The sequence below is a fragment of the Cucurbita pepo genome, chromosome 20, assembly GCF_057944985.1.
Source record: "Cucurbita pepo subsp. pepo isolate OVF chromosome 20, ASM5794498v1, whole genome shotgun sequence".
In the NCBI taxonomy this organism is placed as follows: domain Eukaryota; kingdom Viridiplantae; phylum Streptophyta; class Magnoliopsida; order Cucurbitales; family Cucurbitaceae; genus Cucurbita; species Cucurbita pepo.
The window spans coordinates 730,898-745,103 of record NC_141817.1 but is presented as its reverse complement, the minus strand read 5'-3'; the positions used below and the strand labels follow the sequence as shown (position 1 = coordinate 745,103).

The window sequence follows — 14,206 nt, the reverse complement described above, 5'->3', positions numbered from 1 at the left end:
GTTAGATGAACATGATTCTCCACCATTATATGATATTTTCCACTTTGAGTCTATTGGCTGAAGTCATTCGGAAATAATCATTACAAAGCTTTAATTTTTCTTTTTTTTTTTTTTTTTTTATGAGGTTAAATTGGCAAATTGATCCAATTGAATTAATAAATAAATAAAGAATGAATTAAGAAGAAAAGCAGCGGTGGCTTCTGGGGTGGATTTACTCGTCACCAAAGTTTTCCAGTCAACCTAATCAGTTTCACACTGCAAAATAACATAATTTTCCAAATTTCTTTTATTTTTAGTCAACATTCCTGGTAGTTACCGTCAGCATAAGGAGACCATTTCTTATTCAATTTCCCCCATTTTCAGATCAAAACCATACTCTGTTCATGAGCCTTCACGGAAATGAAAACTTCCGTTCCTCTCTTCCCCTTCTTCTTCTTCTTCTTCTTCTTCTTCTTCTTATTCACAGTGGTGTGGTTTGATCTTCCGCTATGTTCCGCCGACGACGCCCACGAGGAATTCAAAGCTTGCAGTCTCTATTACAACTGCGGAGATTTGGTAAACGTAACGTATCCGTTTTGGGGGAATGAGCGGCAGGAATTCTGCGGCCGCCGTGAATTCAAGCTCAATTGCAAACACAACAAAACCACTACGATCGAAATCAGTTCTATTGAATTTCACGTTCTCAACATCAGCCGATCCAAACATACAATGACAATCGCAAGATCGGATCTCCGAACTGATTACTGCCCTAAAATCGAAACCAAAACGACGACGATTGATTATCGTCTCTTCAAGTATACTTTGAACGATCTGAATCTCTCTGTCTGGTACGATTGCCCGCTGATACCTGGAACTCTCGACAATTACAGATTCACGTGCGGATCGGAGGAGGGGGAAATACGAGGGAGAGCGAATTACGCTTTCGAAACGGAAGCGCTGAATCGGAGTAGAAACATGAGCGAGTGTAGACTGAACATCGAAGTCACAATTACAAAAGAGGTATTCGAAGAAACACACAAGAACAGAACGATGGCGGTGGAGCAGGGTGTGAAAAGAGGGTTTGATGTGGAATACGGGGATTTCTACACGGTGGCGTGCGAGGGGTGCAAGGTATACGGCGGCAAGTGTGGAGGGAACGCCACCCATGAGTTTTACTGCATTTGTGGCGATGGAGACATCCATCCTTACGTTTGCAAGCCTCCTCCTCCTGGTACGTACTTCATCTTCCATTGCATCAAATCTCCAGTTCATTTGAATTTTTAATACTCTCCAAATATTATAATTTAGGTAAATATAAGTTTAAATTATATGGTAAATTTGAGTAAAAATGCATAAACAATTAAGATCAATTTCACATTTTATTTCAATTCAATAAATCAATTTTATTTTATTCCTATTAATTTTCTTGTATCATTTTAATAAAGAATATGTTCGGTAATTTTTAATTTATTTTTATTTTAGATTAGGAGATATTGAGGGGAGGGAGAAAGTTGGTAATTGATAGGCAATAGTTGTGTAAAAGTCAATGCACTGACTAGTCAAAGTCGTGATGACATTGGCTAGCCAGTGAAATTGGGGCTAAAAAGTGGGCCCCGCCGTCAAAACTTGAGGCTACCATCGTTGGAACGTGTCAACAGCTACACATGTGTTGTGGAAGGAAGAAATCTCTAGTTTTGACCCTATAAAGTCAACAAATCCTATACACCATAATATAATAATAATAATACACTACTATTGACAAGAATCATAATATAAGATTTGGAAGTAAGTATAATTTAACAAAATAAGATATGAAACTTAAATATATCTCAATTGGGTTCGATATCAAATCATCGGTTAAAATATTAGTAGTTTAAATCTTGATCTTCACCTACCATTATACTTGTGAGTATTGGATGATGAAAGTCTCACATTGGCTAATTTAGGGAATGATCCTGGGTTTATAATCAAAGAATACTATCTTCATCGGTACGAGGCCTTTTGGGAAGCCCAAAGCAAAGCCATGAGAACTTATGTTCAAAGTGGACGATATCATACCATTGTGTAGAGTCGTGAACGAAACATTCTTTACAAGGGTATAGAAGTGGACAATATCATACCATTGTAGAGAGTCGTAAACGAAACGTTATTTACAAAGGTATAAAAGATCCCACATCGATTGGTGAAGAGAGAACAAAACATTTTTTACTGGGTATAGAAGATGCTCCCACATAGATTGGTGAAGAGAGAACGAAACATTCTTTACAAGGGTATAGAAGATGCTCCCACATCGATTGGTGAAGAGAGAACGAAACATTCTTTACAAGGGTATAGAAGATGCTCCCACATCGATTGGTGAAGAGAGAACGAAACATTCTTTACAAGAGTATAGAAGATGCTCCCACATAGATTGGTGAAGAGAGAACGAAACATTCTTTACAAGGGTATAGAAGATGCTCCCACATCGATTGGTGAAGAGAGAACGAAACATTCTTTACAAGGGTATAGAAGATGCTCCCACATCGATTGGTGAAGAGAGAACGAAACATTCTTTACAAGGGTATAGAAGATGCTCCCACATCGATTGGTGAAGAGAGAACGAAACATTCTTTACAAGGGTATAGAAGATGCTCCCACATAGATTGGTGAAGAGAGAACGAAACATTCTTTACAAAGGTATAGAAGATCCCACCTCAATTGGTGAAGAGAACGAAACATTCTTTATAAGGGTATAAAAACCTCTCCATAGCATACATTTTTTAAAAGTCTGGAGGGGAAACTCGAAAAGGATCCCTAGCCGAGGTTTTAAAAACCGTAAAGAAAAGTTCAAAGGGAAAAGTCTCAATAGGACAATATCTACTAGCAATGAGTTTGAGTTGTTTCAATACTAAAAAAAAAATTATGGTATTAGGAGTCCAAACTTCAACAAATTAGGTTTGAAGAACATAGTTTGAAGAACATAGTTTGAAGCATGCACTCCAAACAAACTTCTAGTTTTTAAAGGTAGTGGTGATATATGACCGACCTTTCATGATCATATTTTGCCGACCAAGTTGACCATTTTTGTTAGCATTGCCAAACACAAAAAGCCTCACAAATCCTTGTGGGAAGTGAAGAAAGTGAAGCCCCGCCCACGTTCAAAAGGAACTTTTCTTTTTCCATTACATTTTCATCCAATTTTGGAAGCCATCTTAGATTCTTATGCCACAAAGTTCTTGAAAAGTAATGTTATGATCATTCCCAGTTAACCCACCAAACACACTGTCCTGTTTCTTCTTCTTCTTCTTCATTCCTTCCATTAATGGATTTCAAGAGAACCCCTTTTCTTTTTATCATCTTCTTCATCATCTTAACTCCCCAAACTCTGTCCTCACACGAGAAGTTTGAAGCTTGTGCTCCAAAATCCTGTGGGAAAGGTCCGAATATCAGCTACCCTTTCCGGGTAGCTCATTCGCACAGCCCCTTCTGTGGACTCCCTACCTTTGATATCACCTGCAGACATGAATACCCAGTTATCAAAATTTCAGAAGAGGATTATATCATCAGAGAGATCTCCTATCAAACCCACTCTTTTCTTGTGGCATATGCTGCGTTTTACGACCTCAAATGCCCTACTCCTCAAATGCCCTGCGGTTTACGCACTCCGGATCATATTGGCTTCTTCTTCTTTTACAACTGCACTTCCCTTCCTCCCAAGTTCAGCTACCCAATTCATTGTTCAAACACACCCAAACTCCATTCTTTTGCCGCTTTCCACGATGGATTTGTGGAGCTTATGAACTTCTCTGTCGATTCTTGTCAATCCTCGGTAGAGGTGCCTATAGACATTCCTAATCAGGACGATGATTTCTCTGGGTTGTTGAGGAAGAGTTATTCCGATGTCTTGAAGATGGGTTTCACTCTAAATTGGAGTGCCCAAAATTGTAGCAATTGTGAGACAAGTGGTGGGCGATGTGGGTTTGAAAGCAACGAGTTTGTTTGCTATTGTCCTGATGGACCTCATCTACAAACCAGCAAACAGGGTAACTTTCTAGGAAATAAATCTTGCTCTGGCTCTTGCTCGAATCTTAGCTCTGTTCTTCTATTTCTTTTGATAAACAATCTTTCCTAACGATTTGCTTGCCATGGCAGGAGAAAATGATGTTTGGAAGAAGTACGTCATAGGTAAAAAAACAAGACCCTGATTTCAGATTACACAAATTATTCTCTTATGATCGGAAATTGAGCTAACTTAAGTAGCAAATGGCAGGTTTTAGCTGTGGTTTTGGCGGCGTAACGATAATGAGCGTAGCCTTTTTCATCTGGTTTCGTTTGCACAAAAAGAAGCTTGCTCGTACTTATACTCCCTCCTCCTTTCTCCTACGAAACAATTCTAGTAATCTTCCTGCGAAGGAGCTTGAGACAGGAGAAGATTACATGGGTGTGCCTTTGTTCTCTTACGAAGAGCTTGAAAAGGCCACCGACAGGTTTAATCCAGCCAAAGAACTTGGAGATGGCGGCTGTGGCACTGTCTACTACGGTAAACATCACTCAATAGTTTTCAGTCTTTAATCCAAGCATACGTAGTGTATGATGTTTGAATTCATTTGATAGGCAAACTTCCTGATGGGCGTGAGGTCGCTGTTAAACGATTGTTTGAAAATAACTACAGAAGAGTTGAGCATTTCATGAATGAAGTTGAGATCCTTACTCGTTTGCGCCACCCACATCTTGTCACCCTTTATGGATGTACCTCTCGACATTGCCGTGAACTTCTGCTGGTTTATGAATTCATCCCGAACGGTACTGTTGCCGATCATCTTCACGGCGAACGAGCAAAACCCGGTGAGCTTCCATGGCATACAAGGTTGAAGATTGCCATAGAGACTGCAAGTGCTCTGGCTTTTCTCCATGCCTCTGAGACTATCCACCGTGATGTTAAAACTACCAACATTCTCCTCGACAGCAACTTCGGTGTTAAAGTCGCCGATTTCGGACTATCTCGGCTTTTTCCTACACAAGCCAGCCATGTTTCAACTGCACCACAAGGAACTCCTGGCTACTTAGATCCGGAGTATCACGAATGCTATCAACTTACGATTAAAAGCGACGTGTTTAGCTTTGGAGTCGTGTTGGTTGAGCTGATATCTTCGAAGCCTGCAGTTGATATCACTAGGCATAGGCATGAGATAAACTTGTGGACAATGGCAATCAATAAGATTGGGGGCGACGAGTTGCATGAGTTTGTGGATCCATGTCTTGGATTTGAAACGGATGAAAGAGTGAGAGACATGATATGTGGAGTTGCAGAGTTGGCATTTCAATGCTTGCAGAGTGTGAAAGACACAAGGCCGACAATGTCGGAGGCTTTGGAAATTCTTAAGAACATAGAGAGTCAGCATAGTGGGCAAGGAAAGACAGAAGAAATAAAGGTTTCAGGAGAGGAGGATGTGGTGGTGAAGGGTGAGTTAGTGCCGGAATCTCCAGATTCCGTTGTGGTGCCTTGGATGAGCAAATCTTCAACCCCGAATTGCAGTGGCTGAGTTTGTTCTTTTCTGTGGTTTCATGGTTATAATATGTGTCAAACTCTATACCTCTGCCATTTTCGTCAGCTTTGTTAAGGCTTTTTAGGTGAATCAGATGTGTACATATTTGAGATTGAATGTAAAGCTCGTGTTTTCATTCTCCATCCACTGTCTCCTAGCTCAAAATCGAAGTAACATGGAAAGAAATATATTGATTTCACATTGGTTGGGGAGTAGAACAAACCACACCATTTATAAGGACGAGGAAACCTTCACCTAGAAGACGTGTTTTAAAGCCTTGAGGGGAAGCTCGAAAGAGAAAACCCAAAGAGACAATATTAGTTAGTTGTGGATCTGGGTTTAGTCATTAAGATTTCTACCCGAAAAGGAATGTTTCGTTCCTCCTTCCAACCGAACCGAAGTGAGATCTCATGGTCTACCCAAAAAGGAATATTTCGTTCCTCTTTCCAACCGGAGTGAGATCTCATGGTCTGACTAACCTTAGATCTCATGTGGTTTCCACACCATTATAAAAAAAAAATGTTTCATTTTCCTATTCAACCGATGTGTGATCTCATAGTCATGACCGATTCTGATACGTATTATCAATTTAGCCCGTTATGTATCTTGATCTTATCTTGAAACTCTTAACCGAACCACAAACCACCACAAACAAACCAATCCAATTGATGGGAGACTTATAGATTTGAATATCATTTTTTCCTTGGAAGTCTACTATTGACTAATTCAAGGCTGTATAATTGGATGCAAGCAGGAAAGCAACTGTAGTTACATAATATAGCAGTCGTCTTTCTTTTGATTATGATCTTTTAGCTCTTGCTTTCTTTTGAATTTGAAGATGACTCTTGCGTTATATTACCAATGTTCCTTTTTCCTTTCCTTTCATTTTTGGTCCAGCGTCACGGAAATGACACCTTCCCTCCCTCTCTTCCTCTTCTTCTTCTTCACAATCGTGTGGTATGATCTTCCGCTATGTTTCGGCGACGGCACAGTCGATGAATTTAAAGCTTGCGATGTCTATTACAACTGCGGAGATTTTGTAAACATCACCTATCCGTTCTGGGGGAATGAACGGCCGGAATTTTGCGGGCGGCGAGAATTCGAGCTCAATTGCAAAGACAACAGAACCACCACGATGGAAATCAGCTCTATAGAGTTTCACGTTCTCAACATCAGCCGATCCAAACATACAATGACAATCGCAAGATCGGATCTCCGAACTGATTACTGCCCTAAAATCGAAACCAAAACGACGACGATTGATTATCGTCTCTTCAAGTATACTTTGAACGATCTGAATCTCTCTGTCTGGTACGATTGCCCGCTGATACCTGGAATTCTCGACAATTACAGATTCACGTGCGGATCGGAGGAGGGGGAAATACGAGGGAGAGCGAATTACGCTTTCGAAACGGAAGCGCTGAATCGGAGTAGAAACATGAGCGAGTGTAGACTGAACATCGAAGTCACAATTACAAAAGAGGTATTCGAAGAAACACACAAGAACAGAACGATGGCGGTGGAGCAGGGTGTGAAAAGAGGGTTTGATGTGGAATACGGGGATTTCTACACGGTGGCGTGCGAGGGGTGCAAGGAATACGGCGGCAAGTGTGGAGGAAATGCCACCCATGAGTTTTACTGCATTTGTGGAAGTGGAGACATAAATCCTTACGTTTGCAGGCCTAATTTTCCTTCTGGTACGTATAATTTCGTCTTCCCCTGCATCGTTTTCACCCTAAAATTATCATGTTTATAAATTATTTATTATGTTATATGTTCAATAAATTTTTTTTTGTTCTTTTTATTTTGAGTTTAACCGGTTCAAAGTGTTAGATGATTTTGGGTTTATAAATAAAGAATATCAATGAAGCTAGAACTTATGTTTAAAGTGGACAATATCATACTATAGAGTCGTGTTCGTCTAATAGAAAGATTCAAAATTTTGATCACTTACCGGATGAATTTTTTATACCGTGGCAAATCTAGATCAATCAGATTCTGGACCGAAAGACATAATAGGTAAAGCCTACTCCTTGAATATATATATGTATTATATTATTAATTGGGTTTTAATAATTTACAAACAATTCCATATAAGGTTTGATTTTGTTTGAAATGAGTGAGTTCTCTATCAAATTTTAAGGTTCTTTTTATTAATCATATGAATTCAAACCCATTTTTCAGGTGCAATTACCATCATTTTCTCTATTATTATCATCATCTCCATCTACTACAAGAGAAGAAGCATCTCAAACAACGACAAAATTGAGGAAATTATAAGGAAATATTCCACGCAAACACCCAAGCGATATACTTACTCAAAGCTGAAGAAAATCACAGGCTCTTTCAACAACAAGATTGGCCAAGGAGGGTTTAGCTCTGTCTACAAAGGAAAGCTACCCGACGGCCGCGATGTGGCTGTGAAGCTTTTGAATGAATCCAAATCAAATGGCGAAGAATTTATGAACGAAGTTGTTAGCTTCGCCAAAACTTCCCATGTAAATATAGCCACACTCTTAGGTTTCTGCTACGAGAGGAACAAAAGAGCTTTGATTTATGATTATATGGCTAAAGGGTCCCTAGATAAGTACATTTCCAGCAACAGGATTCAAGAAAAGGGCGAGAAGTTGGATTGGAACACACTCTACAATATTGTCATCGGCGTGGCACGAGGCTTGGAGTACTTGCACCGTGGCTGCAACACAAGGATCTTGCACTTCGACATCAAGCCACACAACATACTCTTGGATGATGATTTCTGCCCCAAAATCACTGATTTCGGGCTGGCCAAGCAATGCAGGGCCAAGGAGAGTCATGTGTCGATGACATGTGTGAAGGGGACAATAGGGTTCATAGCGCCAGAGATAATATTTAGGAATCTTGGCAAAGTTTCTCATAAGTCTGATGTTTATAGTTATGGGATGTTGGTTCTTGAGATGGTGGGTGAGAGATGTTAAACCTAAAATAGATCATAACTGTATATACTAAAATAGTCTAAGATTTACTAGTTTATGATTTGAAGGGTTTGTTACCAAATCTATGATTTTATGGTTTGTTACCAAATCATAGATTTGGAATGTAATCTTCATTATACGCATCTATAAATACATGAGGTCGTGACCCATATAGGTCATCGTGCCATTCAATCTAACATGGTATCAGAGCCAAGGTTTATTTTTTAAACTCCTCGCCATGTCTTCTTCCTCCTCTCCATCCACCATCTCCAACACCGTCTCAACTACCATGGCGACTTTTGGCCTTAAACAATATCCAATCCCTCTACACCATGTTGTCACAATTCGTCTAACCAAAAACAACTTCATCATATGGCGTGCCCAGCTCCTCCCCTACCTACGGAGTACGAAGCTTATGGGCTACCTCGATGGCACCAATGTTGCACCTGCCAAGCTGATCCCTTCCTCAACTGCTGCTGGTGCTGAGCTGGTCTCTAATCCGGCCTATAATCAGTGGTATGATCAGGATCAACAAGTCCTTAGCGGCCTTCTCTCCTCCATGTCTGAGGAGATTCTTCATGATGTGGTTGCCGCTACTACGTCCAAGGAGGCGTGGGATACCCTGCAGCGGATGTTTTCATCGTCAACTCGTGCTCGCACTACTCAGATTCGTGTTGAGCTTGCCACGTCCAAGAAACGAGATCAATCTGCTGCAAATTATTTTTGCAAGATCAAAGGGCTAGCCACCGAGCTGGCCGCCGCCGGCTCTGCCTTGCAGGATGATGATGTGATCGCGTATCTTCTCGCTGGTCTTGGCCCTGACTATGATCCCTTCGTCACCTCAATGACTACCAAGAGTGAAGCCCTCACCCTTGATGATGTGTTTGCACATCTAATGACGTATGAAGCTCGCCAACTACAACACCAGGCTGAACTTCAGTTAAATCTTGGATCTTCTGCCAATTATGCTAGTCGTGGTGGTCAGCAGAAGAATCGTGGGCGTAGGGATCGCGGTCGTGGTCGTTCTCAAGGTTATGCACCCTCTCGTCCTGCTGGTGATCGTCGTGGCCCTTCTGCTCGTCCTTCCTGCCAGATCTGCGGCAAAGTGGGGCATACTGCTATCCGCTGCTGGCATAGGATGGATGAGTCCTATCAAGATGAACCTTCTTCTGCTCCTCCTACGGCACTGGCGGCTACTTCCTCTTACAAGATTGACCCAAATTGGTACAGCGACACAGGCGCTACGGACCATATCACCAGTGACCTGGATCGTCTCGCTGTGCGTGAACGTTATCATGGAGGTGAACAAGTTCAAGTCGGCAATGGAGCAGGTTTGCGTGTTTTGCATACTGGTCATTCTCTAATTAATACTGCTACTCGTCCTCTTGCGTTGCGTAATATTTTGCATGTGCCTGAAATTTCCAAACATCTTCTTTCTGTTCATAAATTTTCTCGTGATAATGACGTATTTTTTGAATTCCATCCTTGGCATTTTTCTATAAAGGATCGACAGTCGAGGAAAAGTCTCCTAAATGGGAGGTGTGAATCTGGTCTTTATCCTATTAAGCCATCCGATGTCGATAATCTCAAGCACGCCTTGGTGAGCAGATCTACTACTCACGCCCAATGGCATGCTCGTCTTGGACATCCTTCATCTCAAGTAATAAAATCCATTTTGCGTCTAAATAATATTTCGTGTGCTAGTGAGTCATCTTTGTCAGTTTGTAATGCGTGTCAGTTAGCAAAGAGTCATCGATTACCATATACTAGTTTTTCCCATAGGTCTTCGTCACCTTTGGAACTTATTTTTTCGGATGTTTGGGGCCCTGCACCTCCATCTGTTGGGGGTTTTAAATATTATATTAGTTTCATTGATGATTTCAGTAAATTTTCGTGGATCTATTTGATGCATGATCGTACAGAAGCTCCTCGTATATTTTTGCAATTCCAAGCTCATGTTGAGCGCCTCCTAGATACTAAAATCAAGTGGGTTCAATCTGATTGGGGTGGGGAATATCAGAAAATTCACAACACATTTTTTCGTTCCCTTGGAATTGGTCATCGTGTTTCGTGCCCTCACACACATCAACAAAATGGGTCTGCTGAACGCAAGCATCGTCATATTGTTGAAACTGGCCTAGCCCTTCTAGCTCATGCTCATGTACCTATTAAATTTTGGGACGACGCGTTTCTTACAGCCACATATCTCATCAATCGTCTTCCTACTCGTGTCATCGATAAAAAATGCCCCTTAGAGCTTCTTTTTCATACCCCACCAAATTACTCCTTATTAAAAATTTTTGGGTGTGCTTGTTGGCCTCATCTTCGTCCTTATAACAAACAAAAGCTCTCTTTTCGATCAAAGGAATGTGTCTTTCTAGGCTACAGTTCTTCACATAAAGGGTATAAGTGTCTTGACACCGATTCTGGTCGTGTCTATATGTCTAGAGATGTCATATTTGATGAAAATGTTTTTCCATTCAAGAGAGCCTCACCTAATTCTTCCCCAATCATGCAGTCGACGCATAATGCCCCTGATTTGTGCACCTTGCATTTGGGTAATAGCAGTACTAATTTGGAGAATGATCACATGCATATGTCTGGGCCTACTAACTCTTTGGATGCAGAAAATTTGGTGTCTACATCAGCTTCGGAATTGCCGCAACAATCCTCCGCGTCGCTGCCATTCGAATCGGCGTTGGTTGTTCCGCCAATGATTGAGGCATCGGCTTCTCCGCCAGCAGATGATATTGCGCAATGCCCGGTCGAATCCTCGGCCGTTGGTCAACCAACTGCTGTAGCATCGGTTGCTCCCCTCGCAACGGCTGATACGGCCGTCCCCTCAAATGTGGATTCTGCACCTACTACTCATCCGTATGGTACTCGATTGAAGCACAATATCAAGAAACCCAAGGTGCGTACAGATGGAACAGTAACATATCTTGTAGCTCGGTCTTCTGCCTCTGAACCTACTTCACATATTACTGCTATGGAGCATCCCCTCTGGCGTCAGGCAATGAATGATGAATTTCAGGCACTTCAAAAAAATAAGACATGGCACTTAGTTCCTCCTCGTGCTGGTCTTAACGTTATTGATTGCAAATGGGTTTTCAAACTCAAACAAAAGCCAGATGGCTCTATTGATCGCTACAAAGCACGCCTGGTTGCTAAAGGTTTTAAACAGCAGTATGGCGTCGATTATGATGATACCTTTAGTCCAGTTGTTAAGCCCACTACCATTCGGCTCTTATTATCTCTTGCTATTTCTCGTGGTTGGGCTATTCGGCAGATTGATATTCAAAATGCTTTTCTTCATGGCCTTCTTAATGAAGATGTTTATATGAAGCAGCCCCCTGGATTTGTGGATTCTCAACACCCTGGTTATCTCTGCAAGCTGGATAAGTCGCTATGGCCTTAAACAAGCTCCGCGTGCCTGGTTTTCTCGCCTTAGCTCCAAACTATTACAGCTGGATTTTACACCTTCAAAGGCTGATGTCTCTCTTTTTATTTTTAACAAAACGGGCATTCAGATGTATATTCTCATCTACGTTGATGATATTATTATCATCAGCTCATCTTCTACGGCTACTGAGAAACTTCTTACACAGCTTCAGGATGATTTTGCCGTCAAGGATCTTGGTATTTTGAGTTATTTTCTTGGGATTGAGGTCCGCCATACTTCTAGTGGACTTATTCTGACACAACATAAATACATTCGAGATTTATTAGCCAGAACCAATATGCTCACCTCCAAAGGTGTGCCCACACCTATGCTTCCCAGTGAGAAGTTGTTATTGAATGGTGGTGAAAAGCTCTCACCTGAGGATACTACTCGCTATCGAAGTGTCGTTGGTGCTCTCCAATATTTGTCTCTGACACGTCCTGATATATCCTTCTGTGTCAACAGAGTGTGTCAGTTCATGTCCTCTCCGACTTCTATACATTGGGCGGCAGTCAAACGAATTCTCCGTTATCTACATGACACTATTGATATGGGTTTGTGTCTTACAAAGTCCAGCACTGATTTGTTGAGTGCCTTTTCAGATGCTGATTGGGCTGGGAATCCTGATGATCGTCGAAGCACTGGAGGCTATGTGATCTTCTTTGGTGGCAATCTTATCTCTTGGAGTTCGAGGAAACAATCGACAGTTTCTCGTTCTAGTACGGAAGCCGAATATAAGGCGGTTGCTGATGCCACTGCCGAATTAATTTGGATCCAAGTTCTCTTGCGTGAGCTCGGGATCTCGCAAGCGCGAGCGCCTAGCCTATGGTGTGACAACATTGGTGCCACCTACCTATCCGCCAATCCAATCTTTCATCGACGGACGAAGCATGTTGAGGTTGATTATCACTTCGTTCGTGAACGAGTATCGACTCGTCAGCTTGATGTTCGACTCATATCTTCCAAGGATCAGCTCGCCGATATCATGACAAAGCCACTGCCAGCTCCTTCTTTTAGCTATTTTAGGCGCAATCTGAACTTAGTAGTACATCGTCCAGATTGAGGGGGGGTGTTAAACCTAAAATAGATCATAACTGTATATACTAAAATAGTCTAAGATTTACTAGTTTATGATTTGAAGGGTTTGTTACCAAATCTATGATTTTATGGTTTGTTACCAAATCATAGATTTGGAATGTAATCTTCATTATACGCATCTATAAATACATGAGGTCGTGACCCATATAGGTCATCGTGCCATTCAATCTAACAAGAGAAAGAGTCCCAATCAAGGAGTGGAGCACAGCAGCGATGAGTACTTTCCTGATTGGATATATAAGGATCTTACACAAAGTGAAATTCATGGGGGCTGTTGGTGGGGAAACACAGAGGAAGAAGAAGAAATGGCAAGAAAAATGATCATTGTGGGGTTGTGTTGTATTCAGACATCGCCCGGCGACAGACCGTCGATGACCGATGCGGTTTCGATGTTGGAAGGCAGTGTTGATGGCTTACAAATTCCACCAAAACCTGACTTGTTCGGACCTCCTGCCACTGATCTACTCCAAGTTGCTGCTGCTGCTGCTTCTTCTTCTTCGACCTCGTACTAATGGCACTAGCTTTTCCTTCTGTCTCTGAATTCCCAATGCTTGTCTGATACACCAGCAGAAGCAGCACATGAGCAACCATTTACCCGTTTTAAGTCTCTCAAACTCAATATCTTTTTTATAACAATGGATTCAGTGTGAGATTCCATGTCGGTCGAGGAAGAGAACCTGTGTTGAAACTTCTCCTTAACATATGTGTTTTAAAAATTTGAAGGAGTAGCTCGAAAGGAAAAGCTCAAAGAAGACAATATCTGCTAGTAGTGGGTTTGAGCCGTTATAAATGGTATCAGAGTCAGACACCAGGTGGTGTGCCAACAAGGAGGTTGAGCCTTGAAGGTGGGTGGACACGAGCCGATGTGCCAATAAAGACGTTGGGCCTCGAAGGGGAGTGAATTTCGAGATCCCACGTGGATAATGAGGATGAACACAAATATGCATGCTAGAATGGTGATGCTTGTTGCTATTCTACCTATTTGTACATTAAAATAGAAGAAGTACACGAGCATAGTCCAGACCGCCTAAGTCTACCGCTAGCAAATATGTTGGTTTGAATAATAGAGACTAATTTTAAAACTGTGAGATTGACAGTTATACATAACAAGTCAAAACAGACAATATCTACTAGCGGTAGGCTTCAGCCATTACAAATAATATCAAACCTAGACACGGAGCGGTGTGGACGATGGACCCCCAAAAGAG

The 14,206-nt window shown here is 41.6% G+C and overlaps 2 protein-coding genes and 1 non-coding gene across 3 annotated transcripts; all 3 read left to right on the top strand.

Moving 5' to 3' along the window:
* The first annotated feature begins 205 nt into the window (after positions 1-205).
* On the top strand, positions 206-14,083 carry LOC111783302 (uncharacterized). The gene is made up of 7 exons (XM_087120733.1): positions 206-1,210; positions 4,111-4,143; positions 4,229-4,498; positions 4,573-5,496; positions 6,314-7,201; positions 7,689-8,447; positions 13,149-14,083. Exons 1-7 carry the CDS (start codon positions 400-402, stop codon positions 13,508-13,510), a joined length of 4,047 nt encoding a protein of 1,348 aa, XP_086976859.1. The 5' UTR covers positions 206-399; the 3' UTR covers positions 13,511-14,083.
* On the top strand, positions 1,259-4,104 carry LOC111783303 (LEAF RUST 10 DISEASE-RESISTANCE LOCUS RECEPTOR-LIKE PROTEIN KINASE-like 1.2). Its single transcript, XM_023664225.2, has one exon. It carries the CDS (start codon positions 3,281-3,283, stop codon positions 4,088-4,090), a length of 810 nt encoding a protein of 269 aa, XP_023519993.2. The 5' UTR covers positions 1,259-3,280; the 3' UTR covers positions 4,091-4,104.
* Positions 9,228-9,367, top strand: LOC147786347 (small nucleolar RNA Z247). Its single transcript, XR_015414745.1, has one exon. It is a non-coding gene; the product is annotated as a small nucleolar RNA Z247 (small nucleolar RNA).
* Positions 14,084-14,206: the final 123 nt, after the last annotated feature.